The 19,341-nt window shown below is 39.1% G+C and overlaps 1 protein-coding gene and 1 long non-coding RNA gene across 5 annotated transcripts in view; both read left to right on the forward strand.

The window, feature by feature from the left end:
* The window catches only part of LOC148131833 (uncharacterized), a 501,829-nt gene that overhangs the window by 286,105 nt on the left and 196,383 nt on the right, over positions 1–19,341 (forward strand). The gene's annotated exons all lie outside the window — the stretch shown is intronic.
* On the forward strand, positions 7,710–16,943 carry LOC113427566 (uncharacterized). 4 transcript variants are annotated; one of them, XM_087953453.1, is made up of 6 exons: positions 7,710–7,839; positions 9,808–10,338; positions 11,945–12,059; positions 12,556–12,680; positions 13,649–13,775; positions 14,546–16,943. In XM_087953453.1, exons 2-6 carry the CDS (start codon positions 9,922–9,924, stop codon positions 16,402–16,404), a joined length of 2,643 nt encoding a protein of 880 aa, XP_087809579.1. In that variant the 5' UTR covers positions 7,710–7,839; positions 9,808–9,921; the 3' UTR covers positions 16,405–16,943. The 4 variants fall into 4 exon arrangements, with proteins under 4 accessions (XP_087809579.1, XP_087809580.1, XP_026545864.1 ...); XM_087953454.1 differs by having other exon boundaries at positions 11,948–12,059; XM_026690079.2 differs by having other exon boundaries at positions 7,712–7,860.

Raw genomic sequence — 19,341 nt, forward strand, 5'->3', positions numbered from 1 at the left:
GTATTTTAATATATGGATCCCAATGTGGAGTCCAAGATACTAATTTCTCTCTTTCTTGGAAAATGGACCTTCCAATAATAGACATGTTAAATCTTAATATAAGTTGTACAATCCAATATGTCTTTAATTGAAGCTTTGTTTTCTTCTAACAGACTGAATTTTGGTTTTGAATTTTCCACAGCTTTAAATTTAAATCAATAATAATATGCCCCAATTTTAAAGAAAAAATTGTATAAATTCCAAACTCAGAAGCTGAAATCTTTTTATCCACCACTAAGATTCTTCTCACATGCTGTGATTGAGTTTATTCTACTAGCAATATATTTTAAGTACCACACCTCAGAGGCTTGGGAGTAACTTTGGTATTATATACTTTAATAAATGAAATAAATAAAAGAAATGAAAAGAAAGCTGGATAGCTATTTTTTTTTTAAGGTTAAGCAATTAATTCATTTTCTCTAAGTGGCTTCTTTGATGACGTGGAAGCAACATCCACTTTCAGAGAAAACTACCTCAGGCAAGGAAAGGGTTACTTGCTCTATTGGCTCACCACCAAATAGAGATCTATGGTTATTATGTTGTTTTTCAAAAGACTGATTTGTTAATAATTAGAGAATTATTGTGTCAGTAGAAGCCTTTTGCCGTTTTCTGACTTTGTCTGTTTTAATCGCAATAATATGCACACGAACAACCGTTTAAAACTCAATGTAAATCGATCTAAACTTGACTGTAAAAAATACGATTTCTGTAATAGAGTTGTTGTTAGGTATAACACTGATACCAAATATGGTTTGGGTGAATAAATATATAAAACTTAGATATCATGGTTTAAGTGCTTATCACTTTAAGCACAATGCAGCAGGCAATTAGCCGATTAAGGGTGCGGTTAGAAGTTACAATATAAGGAAGCATTAGAAGCTGGAAAGCTAACTGGCTGTGAACTGGCTGTCTGTAACTGTAACTGTGTGCTGTAGCTGTTACTGTGTGCTGCTGCGACTAACTGTGATTACTGACTGTGAGTGCCTGTGACTGAACTGTTATTGTTTGCTACTGTTTGCTGAATATCCAGCGTTTGTTTCTCTGGAGAGTGAAACCGGTGGAGGAGAAGATATCTTTATCGGCTGATAAAAGATATTGCAAGGACTCTTAACTTGGACTATACTAGTGAGTCTTACTGGATGGAAATACTGTGAATGAATTAATGGACTGAATGAAAATGCTTAAACTCTAACTGGATTAAAAACTATTTAAACTACAAACAGTGTTTGTGTTCAGTGTGTGTATACTCTGGGGCCCTTCCACTCTCGTTTGGCTTCCTGGCTTGACTACTGCTGCAATACTCTTCTAGGGGTTAATTCCAAAACCCTAACATTGGTTATGGGCCCAGCAGCATAGTCTAACTAACCAGGATATAGCAGAGAGAGTTGGTGTGAGTTGCACATTACTGTAAAAACAAACTGTTTTAATTAGTTTAAAATAGTCAAAATATCTGAAGAGCAATGGCACAAGTAAATTTGTCACAACTGTCCATGATATCCAGGCTGGATGGAACAAACTATGTTTCATGGTCAATGAAATGTAGTTTACTTCACGCAGAGAAGGATTGTGGGACATTATAGCAAACCCACCAGATGTGAGTAGATGGGATCCTGCTAATGATGATGATAAAGAAAAGTTACAAGACTTTAAACTGAAGAATGAGCAGGCTTTATGCATCATAGGACTGACTCTCTGTGATCAGCAGCTTGTCCATATTCGTGGAGAAGAAAATGCTGCAAACTGCTGGGAGAACCTCAGGAAGATTTATGTTCGGGACAGTGTAGGAGCACATATAAATCTTACACGGAAGCTTTTTCGAACGCATCTTCAGAGGAATGGAGATATGTTAGTTCATTTAAACTGTATGAAGAGCATTTTTCAAGATTTGCAAGAAAAAGAGCTTATATTTAATGAACTGCAAAAGTCTACATAATATTATCTTCATTAGATCAAAGCTATGATGACTATGTAACTTCGTTAGAAGTATTGCCAAAAGAAAGCCTCTCATTAACCGAGATTACAGGCAGGCTACTAGAAGAAGCCAGAAGAAGGCGTGAGCGTGACGAGCTGAGAGAAGATAAGAAAGAAGAGAAATTATCTTCAAGGCTTGAAAGAAACCAGCAAAGCAAAGTAAAGCACCTGGAAGAAGAGAATTTATCTTCAACAGCATACACAATTAAAAAGTGTTTTAATTGTGGAGGCAGAGGACATTTGGCAAGATTTTGCAAAAAGAGAAAAAGCCAGAATGTAAAAAAGCCAAAGAAAGCATTTGAACTAGCCACGTTTAGCAACTCTGATGTGAAGAATAATTTATGGGTGGTTGACAGTGGCGCATCCCACTGCATCACAAGAGATAAGACAAAATTTATAAAAATGTCTACAAGCTCTCAACATATATCTCTTGCTAACGGCTGGAACCTGAAAGCGAAAGGTCAAGGTTTTGCACGTTGTCCGTACATAAACCAGGATATAAAAATGTTGTATGTACCGCAACTAAAGTTTAATTTGCTTTCAGTAAGGGTATTAGATAAATTAGGTTATGTAATTACTTTTAAGGATAATAATTGCATAATTGAAAAAGATAACAAAAGGGTAACTGCAGCTTTAAATGGAACATTATATGTATTAGATAATAGTAAGAAAGGGGAGGCTCAAACTGTATTTAATAATATAAAGCCTCATGAAGAATGTATCCATTTATTGCATAGGCGTTTGGGGCATGTAAATTTTAAAATGCTAAAACGTACAGTTGAGTTATCTGAAGGAATAAGGTTAAAACATTGTGATAAATATTTGCGTTGTAATGTTTGCTGTGAAGATAAGAGCAAAGTATTGCCTGCAAATAGGCTAAATGGTTTCAAAACAAAAGAACCTTTAGAAGTAGTATTTGCAGACATAATAGGTCCAAAGAAACCCAGTATGGGGGTGCTAGATATATACTGAGCATTATGGACCATTATTCTAGATATGGGTTTTGCTATTTAATGAAAAGCAAAACTGAAACATATCAACATTTTTTCAATTGGCTTAGGTTTGCTGAAAGAAAGTCTAAACGTCAACTGATAACCCTGGTGACAGATAATGGTACGGAATTTATTAATAACAAATTCCAGAACAGACTTAAGGTAGCTGGAATAGAGCATAAGAAGTCTGCTCCATACAGGCCAGAACATAACGCTTTTATTGAAAGAAGAGGCCAAACACTACAGGCAATGGTTAGAACAATGTTAAATGATTCTGGGTTACCTGATTCTTTGTGGGGGAGGCTACAATGTGTGCTAATAACATATTGAACAACGTTGTTAATACAACAACAGGTGAAATACCATTCACCAGATGGCATGGCAGGAAACCTGATCTAAGTTACCTGCACACATTTGGTGCACCAGCATGGGTGCATATTCCTGCACAACTCAGAAAAAAGGGCAACATAGAGCTAAAAGATTTTTCTTCGTTGGTTATCAGGCAAACCATAGGGCATATAGATTTTGGGAGAAAGGCACATCTAAAGTGTTATGTAGTGCTAGTGCCCAATTTCTAGAACATGAAGGATGGGAGAAATTAGAACAGGATGCCAATAAAGATGTAATTATTGAATCCTATCGAAATCCCATTAGTTATCCCTGTAACTTTAAAAATAAAGTAAAGAGTCAAATACAGGATGAAATAGTGCCCATAAAGGAAGAAACAGATTCAATAGCTGAACAGGATGAGGAAGATGAACAGGTAGTAGTTCAACAAAGTCCTCCTGTAAGCCCTGTAATTCCCAGAAGAACTACACGTATATCTAGACCGCCTGATAGGTACCAGGCTAACACAGTGTGCCAGATTAATCAAGTTCCTAATTCTGTTGAAGAAATTAAAAAGTATCCTAATAAGGAAAAAGAAAAATGGTATGCAGCAATGAATAAGGAACTGAATTCATTAAGAGATATGAAGGTGTATGAAAATGCCAAATTACCTGTAGGAAAGAAATCCATTGGCTGCAAATGGATATTTAAGGTAAAAATAGATAAGGATGGTAATTTAATCCATAAGGCAAGGTTAGTAGCCCAAGGTTTTAGGCAGAATGCTAATGACTACGATGAGGTGTTTGCACCTAGTCTTAAGGCAGCAACCTTGAGAGCAGCTTTAGTGTGGGCAGCTAGTAAAAACTATATAGTTAACCATCTAGATGTGGAAACTGCTTACTTGCACGCCCCATTAAAACATACTATTTATATGAAAAAACCTGTTGGTATTAAAAGTGAAAATAAGGATAATAATGATTGTTGGTTGTTAAAGAAAAGCCTCTATGGTCTTAAACAATCAGGCTATGAATGGAACCAGTATATTGTAAAGGAACTAGACAATATAGGATTTAAAGCTGGTTTAGCCGATCCATGTCTGTTTAAGAGGGAGACAAATGGGAAAGTATCATTATTATTACTATTCACAGATGACATTGCATTGATAACTGAAACTAATGATGAAGCAAATAAAATAATAGCATCATTAGGAAAGAGAATAAAGATCAAGCAATTAGGGGAGATAAAGAAGTATCTCGGTTTGAATATAAAGAAAACAAGGAAAGGTTTTAAGATATCTCAGGAAGATAAGATAAGCAAATTGCTAAAAGATTACAATATGGAGCTTTGTAAGCCAGCTAAGACTCCAATGAGTCAGGAGTTTAGCAACACTGATGAACAAAGCCCTGAGTTTGATAAGGTGATTTATCAATCTTTAATTGGTAGTTTGAGTTATATTAGTAATTGGTCTAGACCAGATATTTCGTACTGCGTGAATCAGTTGGCTAGATTCAATTCTGCACCATGTGAAAGACACTGGATTGCAGCTAAGAGGATATTAAGATATCTTAAAAAGACAATGAATTATTCATTGTATTTAGAACCAAAGGGTGAATTAATTTTGAGTGCTTATGCAGATGCTAGCTTTGCATCAGAAAGAGACACTAGAAAGTCGACTTCAGGAACAGCCATAATGCTGGGTAAGACATTAATAGGCTGGAAGTCAATAAGACAACAGCATATAAGTTTGTCTACTATGGAGGCAGAATTCTCCTGTTTATCATTGTTATGTACAGAGTTAATAATGTATAAACAAATGTTAATTGATATAGGTATAACTGTAGATTATCCTATAATTATACATGAAGATAATCAGGCAGCAATTCAAATGGCCACAAATATTGGAGTAAAAACAAGGAGCAAACATACAGATCTAAGATACCTAAACGTGAGACAATCTGTAAGAAGTAAGATGATTCAGCTAGAGTACTGTATGTCGGAGGACAATTTAGCTGATAATTTTACTAAAGCCCAAGGTGCCAGTAAGCACCAGGAGAGTTGTGAAAAATATGGGATAAGATTGTAAAGGAATTATATATTTATTTCACCCAAAAGGGGAGTATGTTAGGTATAACATTGATACCAAATATGGTTTGGGTGAATAAATATATAAAACTTAGATATCATGGTTTAAGTGCTTATCACTTTAAGCACAATGCAGCAGGCAATTAGCCGATTAAGGGTGCGGTTAGAAGTTACAATATAAGGAAGCATTAGAAGCTGGAAAGCTAACTGGCTGTGAACTGGCTGTCTGTAACTGTAACTGTGTGCTGTAGCTGTTACTGTGTGCTGCTGCGACTAACTGTGATTACTGACTGTGAGTGCCTGTGACTGAACTGTTATTGTTTGCTACTGTTTGCTGAATATCCAGCGTTTGTTTCTCTGGAGAGTGAAACCGGTGGAGGAGAAGATATCTTTATCGGCTGATAAAGATATTGCAAGGACTCTTAACTTGGACTATACTAGTGAGTCTTACTGGATGGAAATACTGTGAATGAATTAATGGACTGAATGACAATGCTTAAACTCTAACTGGATTAAAAACTATTTAAACTACAAACAGTGTTTGTGTTCAGTGTGTGTATACTCTGGGGCCCTTCCACTCTCGTTTGGCTTCCTGGCTTGACTACTGCTGCAATACTCTTCTAGGGGTTAATTCCAAAACCCTAACAGTTGTCAAAGTTTGGAATGCTCTGCCTGATTCAGTTGTCTCAGCTACAAATTTTCAGAGTTTCAGTCACAAATCGACTTCCATGGACCTTACTTCATAGTTAAGTGGTCAGTAGAGGGGACGTGCATAAGTGCACTGACGTGCCTATCATCCCTGTCACTGTATTTTTATTCTCTTATTCTTGTTCTCATTTTTGTTTGACAAATTCCAATAAATAAATAAAATAAATAAGCCAAGTCTTCTTAACAGCCTACACAATCCAACATACAAGAATGATAAGAGTATTCAGTGTAAATCAGCGTGTTCCAACATGTATTTAGCACCTTAGACATGCGCACTGCATTACTCCTGGTAAGTCATTCATATCTAGACTGAATAAAAAGGGTTCAAATATGCACATTTCCCTTCCCCCTTGGTAAGTAATAGATCCTTGTTCTCAGGGCTCCATTGAGCCCCAACCTCTGCCTCAAACAAGGGCTTAGATCAGGGACAATAGTCTGAATTCTAAATTAAGGGCAATCAATTTCCTCCTTAAAATTTCTCCATTTACTGACTGACACATATTGTGATTAGGAATTTGAAGAGAAATCTTAGTCAAATTAAATCATTAATTTATGTGTTATTTATTATACAAATTTATATAACCTTTAACTCTGCCTAAAACCTTTTGGTTTTTCTGCAAGGAATGCACTTTTCTTCTCCCCAATCTCAAGTTTACTTAAAAGGAATGTAGCAGATATTTTTGCCATAAGACTAACGGGCCGGTAATTCCAAGAGATATTTTTTAATTCCATGAGGGGGTGGGAGGGAGAGAGAGAGAATTAGAAAAAGAGAAAGAGACAGAGAGACAGAGACAAGGAGGGAAGGTACTATTGCCAACTTCAAGTTGCATATGGCAGATATTGTTTCTATGTGAAAAGGAACATGGCAATTGAGAATAGAATAGAATAGAATAGAATAGAATAGAATAGAATAAAATAGAATAGAATTCTTTATTGGCCAAGTGTGATTGGACACACAAGGAATTTGTCTTGGTGCAAATGCTCTCAATGTCCATAAAAGAAAAGATACATTCAAGAGTCAAGAATCGTAAGGTACAACACTTAATGATAGTCATAGGGTACAATTAGCAATCCCATTACTACTGTGGTATGTTTCCTACATACATTTCTTAATTGTTTAGCAAAATGTTCGTCTATTTCTTCTGCTTGGTAGGTGGCTTGTTGTATACCCCTATAGCAATTCTCCCTTTTATATTGACCCATATGGATCTTAGGAGGTTTTCATTCTTGGTTTGGTGGATTTCTGTAGAGATGTAATGATCTTTTATCTATAATGGAAGTTCACTTCCTCTTTTGTTAGGTCTGGTTTTCTTTTTTAATAGTTTGTATCTTTCCATGGGGGGGGGGGGTTACCCCGCCCATCTTCTAATCTAGTCCCCCACTAGAAACGCTCCCATTCATTCCCATTCGGACTCTTCCGGGAAAGCTCCACCCGGCGACGGCCTTTTCTAGTGACGTCATTTCCTGTCCAAATCCGGCGCCGGACGCTTTTGTCCGGTCGTTTACGCATGCTCCCTCCACTCTTGAAGCTCGGAGGCTGCCCGCCCCCTCCTCCTCCTCCATCTTTGCTGCCGGACAACGGCGCACGCATGCCCAACCCAGACGGAGCGACGTCGACCAAAGCGTGGCCCCTCTACGACTCTAGCCTCGCTCGTTTTAACCGCTTTTGTTCCGCAGGAGGCGATGCGGCCGCGGGGAAAGTTTTGCGAGGACGGAGGAGGTGCAGACGGGAACCTGTTCAGTGAGTGGGGGGAGTATTTTTTTTTCTCGCGGGCGGGGGGGTGTTCCCGTGGAGCTGGAGACGTGGAGGGAGGCGTGCAATCTCTCCCTCCAAAGTGCTGAGTCCTGGGGAAGGGGGAGAGGGAAGGGGGTGGAAGAAGCCCCGGGACCCCATCTTCCCCTACCGCCCCTTTGCATGCTTGGGAAAAGCCTAGGTGGAGAGAGAAGAAAGTTGCGTTGCAGAAATCCAGCAGGAAGACTGGATGTTTTGCAGCGGAGGAGGAGTTGCAGCTGACTGCATTCAAGCAAAATGCAGGGGAGAAGCCAGGTAGCCAAAATAGAAGGAATGGAATTGGATGGGATAGAAATAGGATTGAAATGGAATAGAATCCAGAATAGAGGATACAAAAAAGACTAGAGAGTAGGATACGGGATAGGAATAGAATAGAGGATAGAAAAAAAGACTAGAGAAAAGAAAAAGGACTAGAGAATATGGGACAGGAATAGGATTGAAATAGAATAGAATCCAGAAAAGAGAATAGAATATGGGATAGGAATAGAAGAGAAATACAATAGAAACTAGAAGAGAGAATAGAAAAAAGACTAGATAATAGACTAGAAAAGAGAATAGAATATAGGAATAGACTAGAAACTAGAAAGGAGACTAGAGAACAGACTAGAAAAGAATATAGGATAAGAATAGAAATAGAATAGAAACCAGAAAAGAAACTAGAAACTAGAAAAGAGACTAGAGAATATACTAGAAACTAGAAAAGAGACTAGAGAATATACTAGAAAAGAGAATAGAATATAGGATAGGAATAGAATAGAAATGGAATAAACTAGAAGAGAGACTAGAGAATAGAAAAGAGAATAAAATATAGGATAGGAATAGAATAGAAATGGAATAGAGGATAGGAAAACTAGAGAACGGAAAAGAGACTAGAGAATAGAAAAAAATAGAATACAGGACAGGAATAGAATAGAAATAGAATAGAAACTAGAAGAGAGAATAGAAAATAGAAAAAAGACTAAAGAATAGACTAGAAAAGAGAATACAATGTAGGAATAGACTAGAAACTAGAAAAGAGACTAGAGAACAGACTAGAAAAGAGAATAGAATATAGGATAGGAACAGAAATAGAATAGAAACTAGAATAGAATAGAAAATATAGGAATAGAATAGAAATAGAATAGAGAATAGAATAGAAGATAGGGTAGTAATAGAATAGAAACTAGAGACTAGAAAGGAGACTAGAGAATAGAATAGAAAAGAGAATAGAATATAGGATAAGGATAGAATAGAAAGAGAATAGAATCTAGGAAAGAGAATAGAAACAAGAATAGAATAGTGACTAGAATAGAGAGGAGAGGAGGGGAGAGAGCTGGAAGGGACCTTGGAGGTCATGTAGTCCAGTCCCTGCCTCAAGCAGGAGAACCTATACCAGTTCAGATAAGTGACTGTCCAGTCTCTTCTTTAAAACATCCAGTGATGAAGCACCCGCAATTTCTGAAGGTAGGCTGTTCTACTGGTTTATTGTCCTCATATGCTATTGCTATTTATTTAATTTATTTATGAAATTCATTTTCTGCCCATCTCCTATCCAATAGCTTTTACAACATAAAAACATTGAGAAAAATATTGAAATCATCCATCATAACAAACACAGCAGATAAAAACATCATGAACTCACATACATCTTCCTAATAGCAATAACACTTAGACTGACACACCGCTTCATAGTGCTTTATAGCCCTCTCTAAGCAGTTTACAGAGTCAGCATGTTGCCCCCAACAATCTGGGTCCTCATTTTACCCACCTTAAGAAGGGTGGAAGGCTGAATCAATTTTGAGCCTCGTGAGATTAGAACTGCCAAATTATGCCAGCTCAAAAGAATCCTTAGTTCGACATTTTGCAGGGAGTTGTTAAAATGTTACTTGTTACGTTCTCTGTGCTTTTCTGTTGCAGATCTATAGGGCGGAAGCATCTTGTCTCCTTGCCTAGACACAAAAATATCTCGCAAACAAGGAGCGTGAAAAGCTCTGCGGCCCCATTTAAAGCTGTGTTGGAGAGCAGAGGAAGATGGAGAGGCCCCCTTTAGCAAGTGAGGCAACTGGAAAAGGTCCTTCTGCTGTTCAGCTTGGGAGCTGTGAAGAGATCTGGGCAAGCGCTAGGCAGAAGGTCCTGGAGGAGGAAACCATCCTCTGTTCAGAAGTTCAGCCCTGGAACTTCAGGAGCTTCCAATACCAGGAGGCTGAGGGACCCCGAGGACTTCGCAACCGATTCCACCAACTTTACCACGAATGGCTGCAGCCAGAAAGGAACACAAAGGCGCAGATGCTGGACCTCGTGGTCCTAAAGTATTTTCTGGCCCTCCTGCCCCCCGAAATGAAAAGCTGGGTGCGGGAGTGTGGAGCAGAGACCAGCTCCCAGGCAGTGGACCTGGCTGAAGGCTTCCTCATGAGCCAGGCCAAAGGGAAGCAACAGGAAAATCTGCAGGTAGATACCTTCTTAGGTCTTAGAATGGTTCCAAATAGAAGAAACAATATATACCGTAATACTGTAGTTCATTTAATACTATAGTTTAACAGATTAACAGAGTTGGAAGGGATCTTGTAGTCATCTAGTCCAACCCCACCCCCCCGCCCAAGCAGGAGACCCTACACCTTTTCTGACAGATGGCAGTCCAGTCTCTTCTTGAAAGCCTCCAGTGATGAAGCTCCCACAACTTCTGAAGGCAACTTCTGTTCCATGAGTTGATTGTTCTGTCAGAAAATTCCTCCTTATTTCTAGGTTGAATCTCTCCTTGATCAGTTTCCATAGTTGAATATGCTTAGGAATCAGTTTCCATATTAAACATGCTTGGGAATGAGATAAGCACATGTCTGTCATCTGACAAATATATATATATATATATATATAAAAATTTAATAAATAGGGCAGACTCCATGTTACAGTAGGTCTTTTTCTGCCATCAGTTTTCTAGGTTTCAATCATAGGGTGTCAACCATCCCAATATGGTAGCCCAAAAAAGAAACTCCTGGGACATTTTTTTTCCCTCAAAGAGTATACTCTGCTGAAAAACCAGAAGTGGAAAAGCCAGTTCTAACATTTTGTGCGCAAAGGCGTCAGATAAATTCCCCTTTTTCTTCCCTGGTCCTACCATAGACTTAGACTTAGAAGAACTTTATTGTCACTCTAGAGTCACATGGTCCTTTGCCCACCAATCAGCTGAACCTGGGTTGTTTTGAGAACAATCTGTTTGCCTTGGACCTTCTCAGAGTTGGTGACCTTGGGGGGTGGAACTATCTCCGGCTTCCAGATGGCACACTTGCATTCCAATGCCTTCCCTCCCCCTCCCATTGTTGTATGATTGCAAGCAAGTTGCATAGCAACTCAGCCATGGCATGGGGATTTCTGGCATTTCAACATTAAGAACACCTTTGTTTCTCTTCTACTGTAAACTGCCACAAAAACATCAGCTCATTTGTTTCTCTGCTGTAAACTGCCACAAAAACTTCAGTTGATGGGTAATTTTTAAAAACGTAATAAATAAATAAACTCTTGTGGCAGATTTCAGTTCTTTCCATTTGGGGAAAATGTTTGTCAGTTTTGGAAGCCATATTCCATGCTGCCACATAGCCTGAGAAAGTGAAAGGGGAGTGATTTCAATTAAGCATCTCTAAGTAAGACAAAATAAAATTCTTTTGTTAGTTCAAGGTCATTTAGTATGGCGCAGGGTGAAATAAGGATCTTACTTTTGGACGGATCGTGATTGAACCATGTGATGTGATGACAACCAAGTGGGGATGGATTTGTAGTTTGGGAAATTTTGGAAAGCCCGAAAACTTTTAGATTGGGGATTCTACAGATGTGCCAGGTGCTATTCTAATAAAGGTACTTTTGAGATATGTTTGTCTCGGAGTTACTGATTGGAATGGAGGTTTGCTAGAGCGCTGACATTGTTCCCTTCTTAGTTTCCACTTCCACTGATGGATATAAGGGACTGCAGGACTGTGGATTGAGAAATATCCATTACTTCATCTCTGTTGGTCCATTCATCCATTTCTCCTTCTATTTTCTTTTCTCCTTCCTTCTGTTTCAGCAGCAGGAGTCCCCCTCAGCTGTCGTTCCTGAAGATCTGGAGAGAGAAGATCCCTCTGAGGAGCTGCTTTTCAAGCAATTCTCCAAAGAAGATCCCTATCAGGACGCCTCAGGAGGTAAGAGAAAGGTCCTTCTAAGCAGCCTTGGAAGCCAATTTTACATGAAAGCTTCGAGGCTGCCACATTCAGTGCCTGGGAATTCGGGAGGGAGGATCTCATAGTGAGGTAGAGGTTTAAATACAACAACATTCTTTCTTAGAGAGTCAAGGACATATTTCCCTGCACCTGGAGGGGAGTGACAGGAGGGATGTCTCCAGTTGGGATGAATGATTTGATTGGGCCATGTGATGGGTGCAGGGGATGGATCTTTGATTTTATTTTGGGAAGGGAAAACCCGGAACTCTCAGATTTGGGTTTTCCCAGATGTGCCAATAGGACAACTCTAATAAAATGGAACTTTGAGGAAATGCATGTTTCGGAGTCTCTTGGTTTGTAGTTGGTTAGTTGGAATGCTGACACAGTGAATGTTCTGTCTCCCCTTGGATAGAATTACCTTTCCATATTTGTTAGGTTCTTAAAAATTATTCTTTTATCGCCATTGTCTCCTTCACAGGGAACAGAGCCATCTCATTTGTATTCATACGGCCATCTTGTTCTGGTGAAACTGAAGGCGTGGCTGAAGCTCCAGCTCAGGTAGCAGAACAAATCTCAGAAGATGCAGGAAACCATATTCCAAAGGTACTTTTCCAAAGGGCAACTGGACTTACTTGGTTTTTTTTTTCCCTTGAAAACATTTCACTTCTCATCCAAGAAGCTTCTTCAGTTCAGAATTGAACAAAACATACATTACATTTCCAAATCAATAAATAACATTTATATTTTTTTAAAGCATCATTTGAAATCTAGTCTGAGGAGGGTAAAAAAAGCCTCTGGTTTGAAGAACAGCGTAAAGTAGAATCTGCAATTTAATAGTTCTTTAGGAGATAGGTTACATAGTAAATGGAATAGAAATATTTTATGAGACTTTCAGAAAGGATCCATTGAAGTTAATCAGAAGAATCGTGGGCTTGGAAGTTCACACCACAAAAATATTCCCTATAATCTGAAGAGCAGAAATTGGTCATTCTCAGGTTAATGGCCTTCACACAGATCCTCATATAAATTCTCCAGCACATTTGTGATGCTGTTCCATCAGTGTAGGGATACATTGGACATTAGCTAACATCCAATCTGGGTCGGTCATCAGAATCAGAACTTTTGTCTTCTGAGATTCGGACTTGTGCTGGAGCCCATCCTTGGTGAACTTCTTTCTCGTAGAACATTCTGGTAAAATTCCCTGAGAATGGGCTGCAGCACAAGTCCAAAAGCTCGGAAGACAAAATATCTGCAACATTACCCTGGGACACATATATTCGCCTTCATTCGTACTAGCCAACATGTTAGGAAGGAAACCTCCCCCCCATTACAGCTGTGTGTGTTGAGGTCTAACTGTCAATAGATTCAGAAGTTAACTTTTACTGAATGGAAAATTCTGCCATGTAAATTAAACTTGTTCCAACCGTACCTTCAGTGAAAACCTGTGAACGTGGCCCATTTTCTTATATAAAGTTTTACATCCTCATCTTTCACTCATTGCCCCTTATGTGATTTTTGAACTTCTAAATCCATCGTTGTCTGTTAATAGGGAAATTTGTTTCCTTGTTCAGGGCCTTGTGTCCTTCGAGGAGGTGGCAGTGTATTTTTCTGAGGAGGAGTGGTGTCAGATGGATGCCCACCAAAAAGCCCTCCACGAGGAAGTCATGCTGGAGAATTCTCAGAATGTGGCCTCTTTGGGTAAGAGTCGCCTGCTTGGCCTGCAAACGTTTAGAAGGTAGTCAAATTCAGTCAAAACATTTCTCCCCAACCAGGTCTCATTTCCTATATACAGGAAGGAGTTAATCCTATCTTCTTCTGCTCCAAACAAGGGAAGAAATTTGCAGCTACTTCCTTAAATCCATCATGTTGTTACTTGTTATCTCATTCTTCAGATGTTCCCCTTCAAAATATATATATATTTTACTTTCTCAGTGATTCATTTTAGATCAAGGGTCTTCAAACTTGGCAAGTTTAAGACTTGTGGGCTTCAATTCCCAGAATTCCTGAGCTAACATGACTGGAGGAGGAATTCTGGGAGTTGAAGTCCACAAGTCTTAAAGCTGTCAAGTTTGAAGAACCCTGTTTTAGATTATGGATTCAGCAATCTGACCTCTAACCTTAATAGTGGCTTCTTGTGTAGGACAAGAAGCTGCCTGCCTGTCCTATGTACCACAGAAAATAGAAACGATTTACTTGAATTGGTTTGCTATTTAACAGAAATTGACTTTTGAAGGGGTTCCTTAAACAGAAACTACATCTGCATATTGATCATGCGTCTTTATATTCCTGAAATTGTAATAATCTCATCAGGTGTCCACAATGAATAAATGTTGCATCAGTGGGCTTTTTAAAATTATTTCTTATTTTAGTAAGTCAACAAAACCTTGGGGAGAATTCATTTACATTAATTTGATTCATTTTCTTTCCCCTAGCTTCATTCAATTTTTCTTCTCTCTTTTCTTCCCAAGGAGCTCATGAGCAAGAGAATGAAGGTTGCAAGGAACCATTTCAAGAGATCAGTCAGAAAAAGGAAGAAAGACTTAAAGAAAGAGAAAAACCAGTCAAAAAAAGGAAGAAAAACAAGTCAAAAAAACAGGGGAGGAAAAAAATCAATCCCCACTGTATTCAGATTCAGCAACAATCTTGGAAAGGAAGGAGAAAAGAAAAGACGTTAGGGAAAAGAAGGGAAGTATTCAAAGACACAGTTGTGAATAAAAACTGCAGAACTTATACTAAAGGAGAAGGTGGTGAATTGCTAAACAATGGAAAACATAACAAAAAAACTGTTTCTTTAGCTGCAAGAAGAAGAGCAGGGGAAAAGCCATATAAATGCCTGGAGTGTGGGAAACTCTTCAAATGGAGCAGTTATTTTACTTCCCACAAAAGGATGCATGCAGGGGAGAAACCATACCAGTGTTTGGAGTGTGGGAAGACGTTTGGTCAAAAAAGCCATCTTACTTCTCACAAAAGAATCCACAATGGGGAAAAACCTTATAAATGCATGGAATGTGGAAAGAATTTTGCTCAGAGTAGTCACCTTAATTATCATAGAAGGATCCACAGCGGGGAGAAGCCCTATGAATGCACGGAATGTGGTAAGACTTTCCGGAGGCGCTGTGACCTTACTTCCCATAAAAGGATCCACACGGGAGAGAAGCCATATAAATGCCTGGAGTGTGGAAAGAGCTTCAGTCAGAATTGTTCCCTTAGGTCTCATAAAAGGATCCATACAGAAGAGAAACCATATAAATGCCCAGTGTGTGGGAAAAGCTTCCGATGGAAACATTCCCTGATTTCCCATAAAAGGATCCACACGGGAGAGAAACCGTATCAATGCAGGGAGTGCAGAAAGAGCTTCAGTACAAGCAGCACCCTTAATATGCACAGAAGAATTCACTCAAACGAAAAAAAGCACAAATGCACGCTGTGTGGAATAAGTTTCAGTCAGAGGGCCTCCCTGATTTCTCATAAAAGGAGCCATAAGGGAGAGAAACCATACACGTGTGTGGAATGTGGGAAAGGATTCCAGAAAAGCAGCTCCCTTGTATCCCACAAAAGAACCCATACTGGAGAGAAAATGTTTGAATGCATGGAGTGCGGGATGAACTTTGCTGAAACAGGATCGCTTGTGCATCATGAAAAGAAGCACAGAGTGGAGAAACCATATAAATGCATGGAGTGCGGAAAGAGCTTTAACACCAGTGCTGCTCTTACTTGTCATCACAGAACTCACACTGGGGAAAAGCCATTTAAATGTACGGAGTGCGGAAAGAAGTTTAGTCAAAGTAGTTACCTCATTATCCACAAAAGGATTCATACAGGGGAAAAACCGTATAAATGCCTGGACTGTGGGAAAAACGTCGCTCAGCTTTCTTCTCACAGAAGAGTCCACAGGACAGATAAACCACATCAATGTACGGCGTGTGGGAAACGTTTTAAATGGAAAAGCAGTCTGACTTACCATGAAAGAACTCACACAGGGGAAAAGCCATATAAATGCACCAAGTGCGGGAAAAGCTTCATCACGAGCAGCAAGCTTTCTTTCCACATAAGGATCCATGCAAAAGAGAAACCCCATAAATGTACAGAATGTGGAAAGAGTTTTAGTCAGAGATGTGACCTAATTTCCCATAAAAGGATCCACTTAATAGCAAAGCCATTTAAATGCACGGAATGCGGAAAGTGTTTTCGTTGCAGCAGTGCGCTTCGTTATCACAACAGGAGCCACACAGGGGAGGAACCCTACAAATGCAAGGTGTGTGGGAAGACATTTAAAACTAGCAGTAACCTTACTTCACATAGAAGGACCCACTTGAAAAAGAAGTAACTGCCTGGAGTAGGGGAAGAGTTTTGACTTAAATTTCTCATCTATGAGTCCACCAAAAAGTCTATATAAGTGGAACGGGGAGATAATTTGAACTAAGTGCAAAGAATTCATATGAAGGAATATTGTCCTAAAATACTGAGACATTGTGTCAGTTGTCAAAGTCTAGGAGGGGGCTGAACTAGAAGACCTCCAAGGTCCCTTCCAACTCTGTTCCGATTCTGATTTAAGTCCTTTGCTAGCCGTCATGTGATGGACAGAAGAAAATCATACATGAGAATTTCAGTCCTAACACGGAATGGACTTTTTCAACAAACACTCATTTATGTTGTTACTTCAGATTCCAACTGCAAAAGGATTATTTCTTCATGAGAGAGGGTTGAGATGTTTTAATGTTCCTTTGGCAGTTTCTTAATGTAACTGATATTCATGGTGCTTTTATAGGAATTAAAGGGGTTTTTTTTGTTTAGTTTACAGACACTGGGTATATATGCTGTATGCTACTCACAGTGGTCATAGAAATAAACATTTTGCTAAAATGTTTGCCTGGATGTTCTATACCACAGATGTCAAACTCGCCATGTCACATTGACATCACGTGACATAGCGCAGTGTTTTTTCCCTTCATGGAGCTGGGGTGGGCATGGCCTGTGCGTGATGCACCCAGCCCATGGGCCACCAGTTTGACACACCTGTTCTATACAAATGAAGCTACACTGCACATTAATGCAAAGAGGAAAAATTAAGTCAGTGACACTCAGGATATAGAAATGGGTCTGAAAAGAAGAATGCTACTTATATTCAAATACATTTCAAGAAGAATGCTATACCTGGGATAAAAGATGTAAGTCATTTCTAGATGGCAGCAATAATTTAGGATTTATTTATTTATTTTGTATCTTGTGTTAATGTGCCAGAGTTTAGTATCCCAAATCTGGGAGTTCTAATTTAATCTCAAAGACTACTGAGCAGGAAGCAAGGATCCTGGCTTGATGTTGGCCTCTTTAGGACATTGTATGGTCTCATTTTAACTTATTGATGGCGACTGTTACAACCGTGGATATTCAGAGGTTTTTCTTTGATCCAGAACAGAGTGCAGGATGGTCAAGTTGCACCTCATCTTCCAAAGAATCAAGCAGTTGCTGTGAGAAAGAATCATCAAGATAGCAATATGGATCAACTGGTCTGGAGGCTAAATTGCATGATGAATGGTTGAGAGAGCTAGGTATATCTAGCCTGTCAGCAAGGATTGTGGGAGGAAATAACTGCCCTCCAGTATTTGAGGGGCTGTCACAGAGAAGAGGGGACTGAGCCCCTGAGGGAAGGACAAGAAGTAATGAGCGGAAGCTCGTTAAAGACAATCCGACCTAGGAGAAATTTCCTGACAGAATAATCAATGAAACAGCTTGTTTTCTGGAATTGTGGGTGCTCCATCACTGCAGGTTTTCAAAAATAGACTGGACATCTCTTTGACCAGGATGATACAAGGCAGAAACTCGGTTTCATTGAGGCCCGCGTCAGGGTTGTGCTTGACCTGGGTGTGTGTGTGTGTGTGGAATGGGTGTGGCCAGTTCAACAGTGGCCCGAGCACTCTGCCAGAGGAAAATTACTCCTGAGTTCCGTTTTCAGCTGCGACAACCTCCTGCAACCCTCTGCCAGCAAAAAGGGAGGATCCACGGGTCAGTCCTTCACTGTTTCCAAGGCAGTTCTTCGGACCAGATCCTAACCCTCTTTATCTATTATAAAATAATGGTGATAAAATGATTGGGAAAGTACAAATTTTGTTCTAGCCGAGGGAGGGGGAGAGGGAGAAGGAGAGAGGGACACCACTGATTTGAAGAAATTCCTCTGCATATGGAGGGCTTTAAAAAGAGACTGAGATCGAGCTACAATTAGCAGTTAAAATAGAAGAGGAATTGTGGTTAAAAAGCCATTTGAAAAGAGTGGAGTTCTGTTTTATTTTTCTCCAGCCCATTTCTGTATGTATCCAGCTTTCTTGTAATTGTTTTTAATTTTTTTATGATTGTCAATCCGATTTCTATTTCTCTAATGAAAAACTTGACAATAACGCACACAAAACTGGATTCGCTGCTGTTTGACACATTTCCATGAACAATATACTGAACGAGAGATTTAACCTGGAAATAAGGAGAAACTTTCTGACAATGAGAACTATCAACCAATGGAACAGAAGTTTCCTTCGGAAGTTGTGGGAGCATCATCACTTGAGACTTTCAAGAAGAGATTGGACTGCCATTTGTCAGAAATAGTGTAGGGTCTCCCGCTTGTAGATGACCTACAAGGTCCCTTCCAACTCTGATTATCTGTTATCTGTTATACTGTATGAATAAAGAGCTTGGTGGCAAGAATTTATAAATTTTATAACTCTTGTTAGAAATATTGTTTAGGGTGTTTAGGTAATTATAAATTAACTGACCCAGATCTCCAGAAAGTTATTGATTTACAGCCCTCCAAATCCTTTAAACTCACCCAAACATAAGAATTGTGTTGTTTTAAATTGTAAAATACCACCCAAACGAATACACAGAATGTAATTTACACTATATAAACTTAATTATAAAGGAAGAAATTCAATCATTGCTTGATTTAATGAATTCTTTTTTCCAGGGCAATAAGAATGCTAAAAATAAGGAAAAACAGTTAAGAGACTGATTTAGAATGTTATATTGTTACTAGAGCTTTCCCTATTTTGTAGTCTGCCTTCAAGAGACTTTGAATTTCTGAAAAATAAACCTCTTCCTTTCAAGTAGCTGGCAGCTATAAAATGTGTACAGAAAATGTTTTATGAAAATATGGAGAATATGAATTATGATACACCCAGAGGGGTGGGGTGGGGGGAAGCAGGCTCAAGGGTAACAATGAATTACGTATCTCAGAGTCGGCTACGCCCAGGTCATGCCGACATGTTGACTTCTAATA

This window comes from Notechis scutatus, chromosome 2 (genome assembly GCF_049901735.1).
Source record: "Notechis scutatus isolate UNSWTSFEM ecotype Mainland chromosome 2, rNotScu1.2, whole genome shotgun sequence".
Taxonomy (NCBI): domain Eukaryota; kingdom Metazoa; phylum Chordata; class Lepidosauria; order Squamata; family Elapidae; genus Notechis; species Notechis scutatus.